Genomic DNA, 2382 nt, shown 5'->3' with positions numbered 1-2382 from the left:
ATCCAATTTCGGGAACCAATAACGCTCTGTTGAGTAATCCCATGATTCCTTGAGAACAAATGAAAGACTTTGAAGATTGGGAAACCTTATGAAAATATCCTCAGTTTCTTTCGAATAGGAAGGCACGAGTTTCTCTAATTCTCTCAAGTTCTCTAACTTTGGGTCCTCCGCTATTAGTATTGATTCATTTGTATCCATATCAAAGAAAGAACAATCATTAGTGTACAACACTCACAACTTTACAAGATCCCAAATACTCGGTAATAGTACCAAGGTTGATCCTTTGTTATTCACATGCAGGGTTTCAAGATTCCAGAGGTTTGAGAAAGATGATGGCAGAGATTTAACTTCTGTCCCAATACTTAAGAACCTCAAGTGATTCAACATGCATATTTCATTCAGCAAAGAATCTTTCACCATCATAAAAGAGGGATCCAGGGACAACACTATAAGAAGCCTCAAGTGTCTTAGGTGACATGCATCAGAAAGACTGTAGACCATCTTGTTTCCAGTTATCATCAAAGAATAGAGGTGTTTACCAGAACGAATTTTCCTTTTTGAACTGAACAGGACGAAATTGTTAGGCCCAAAGTGCTCCTTATCATAATCAATGTTTACTATGCGTGGCATCAAATCTGAAGAAGAAGATGGATCACTTGAACTTATCTTGCCAAACAACTTTTCCTGTCTTGCTTTTATTAAACAAAAGTCGTGCACAAGATCATGAATTTGGCAAGTCGGGTGATTACCTATCTCATTGAAAGCAATTACCAAGATACTGGAAATTAAATTATCCAAATAAATTTCCATCACTTCTTCAAAACTCATCATCTCTCTCTGTTCAGCAAGCCCTTCAGCACGCCAATATATTTTTAACGCATTTATGTTGATTTCTTGGTCCTTCGGATAACTTGCAAGGTAGAGAAAACATGGCTTCATATGATGAGGTAAATGGTCATAACTTAATTCTATAACCTTCATCACATCCACTTCGCTGTTCAAAATAAAGGAATTCAAATTATTTCGAACTTCAAGCCACACAACCTTTTTCTTTTCCAAACCTGCAATGACTCCAGCAATCAGATCAACAACCAAAGAAAGTCCCTTACAATTTTGGACTATGTCTTTTCCAACATCCAATAGTTCATCGGGGAAGCTCTCTTCTCCAAATGCCCTTTTCTCTAATAATTCCCAACTTTCTTCTGGTCTTAGCAATCGAAGGGTAAGAGGATCAGTGTTGCACTTTCCATGAAAAGCCACCTCCTTTTGTCGAGTCTTCAAAATAATTCTGCTTCCTTTCACAACTTCAGGGAAAGGTCTCGTTAGCTCATCCCATGTGTCAATATCCCACACATCATCTAACACAATTAGGTACCTCTTTCCATACAGTTGTTTTCGTAGCTTATCGGCAACATCAATATCCTCACTGAACTTCAAATCCGAGCCAGTAACTTGATTAAAAAGTTTCATCAACAACTTCTTCTCGTCATATTCTTGGTCGATTGTGCACCATGCATGAAGGTCGAAATGACTACAAACGGATTCATCATTGTATACTTTGTACGCCAAAGTAGTTTTGCCCGAACCCGCCATACCAGTGATTGAAATGACATCAAGATCTTTCAGCCCACTGGTGAGCTTACTAATTAACCAGTTTGTCTCCTCCTCAAAACCCACAATTATTTTACCAGTTGTCAATGATTTTCTTTCAACTGGATTCTTGGGAGAGTTTACAACAATGAGGCTCTTGTTTGTGGGAATCTTAAGTAAATTGGATACATCTGCTTTGATAAGGCTAATCTTATTTATGGTAATGGGAAGTGAGAAAATAAGATGTAAGAGACCATTATCTCTTACGATAATTGAATCGATGACATGTTTTGCCTCATATGCCACATCTAAAACACGTGCCCAAAGATCTTTTTTCAATTCTTGCTCAATGTTCACGAAGGAAGATCTTATAAATTCTAGGTCTTCTTTCACCTGTCCAATTTCTTCCTTTATCAATGCAACTGAATAGGCATTGGAATCTAGCAAATCTTTTAAGTTTATGCATAGCAGATGCATGAAGAGCGGTCCATCATTCATGGGGAAGCAATATTGGTGTGAGTCCGGAGCTTTCAGGTAACCATTTTTGAGATCTTCCTTGAGGAGTTCAATATTTTTTAGCAGGTCTGGAGTTGCAAGACTTGTTTCATCAGTACTCTCTTCATTCCTTGATTTTTCTTCTAAGTCATGAATGAGAGTTGATACCTCCCTGATCAGTGCTCCAATACGCGTCATAAGATCAACTAATATGTCATGGTTAATAAAGTCCTTCGTCATATCAGTGAGAACAATTAATAGGAACTCTATCATGACATGAATGTTTCTAGCCCCTGG

General features: G+C 37.8%; 1 protein-coding gene across 1 annotated transcript in view; it reads right to left on the bottom strand.

The window, feature by feature from the left end:
- Nucleotides 1-231: 231 nt before the first annotated feature.
- Nucleotides 232-2382, bottom strand: part of LOC107874543 (putative late blight resistance protein homolog R1C-3) — a 2747-nt gene continuing 596 nt past the window's right edge. Inside the window, exon 2 of the mRNA XM_047413362.1 lies at nt 232-2378. Within this exon, the coding sequence (XP_047269318.1) occupies nt 232-2378 (2147 nt within the window). The remainder of the gene's footprint in view (nt 2379-2382) is intronic.

This window comes from Capsicum annuum, chromosome 6 (assembly GCF_002878395.1).
Source record: "Capsicum annuum cultivar UCD-10X-F1 chromosome 6, UCD10Xv1.1, whole genome shotgun sequence".
NCBI classification, from domain to species: domain Eukaryota; kingdom Viridiplantae; phylum Streptophyta; class Magnoliopsida; order Solanales; family Solanaceae; genus Capsicum; species Capsicum annuum.
This window is presented reverse-complemented; position numbering and strand designations above follow the sequence as displayed.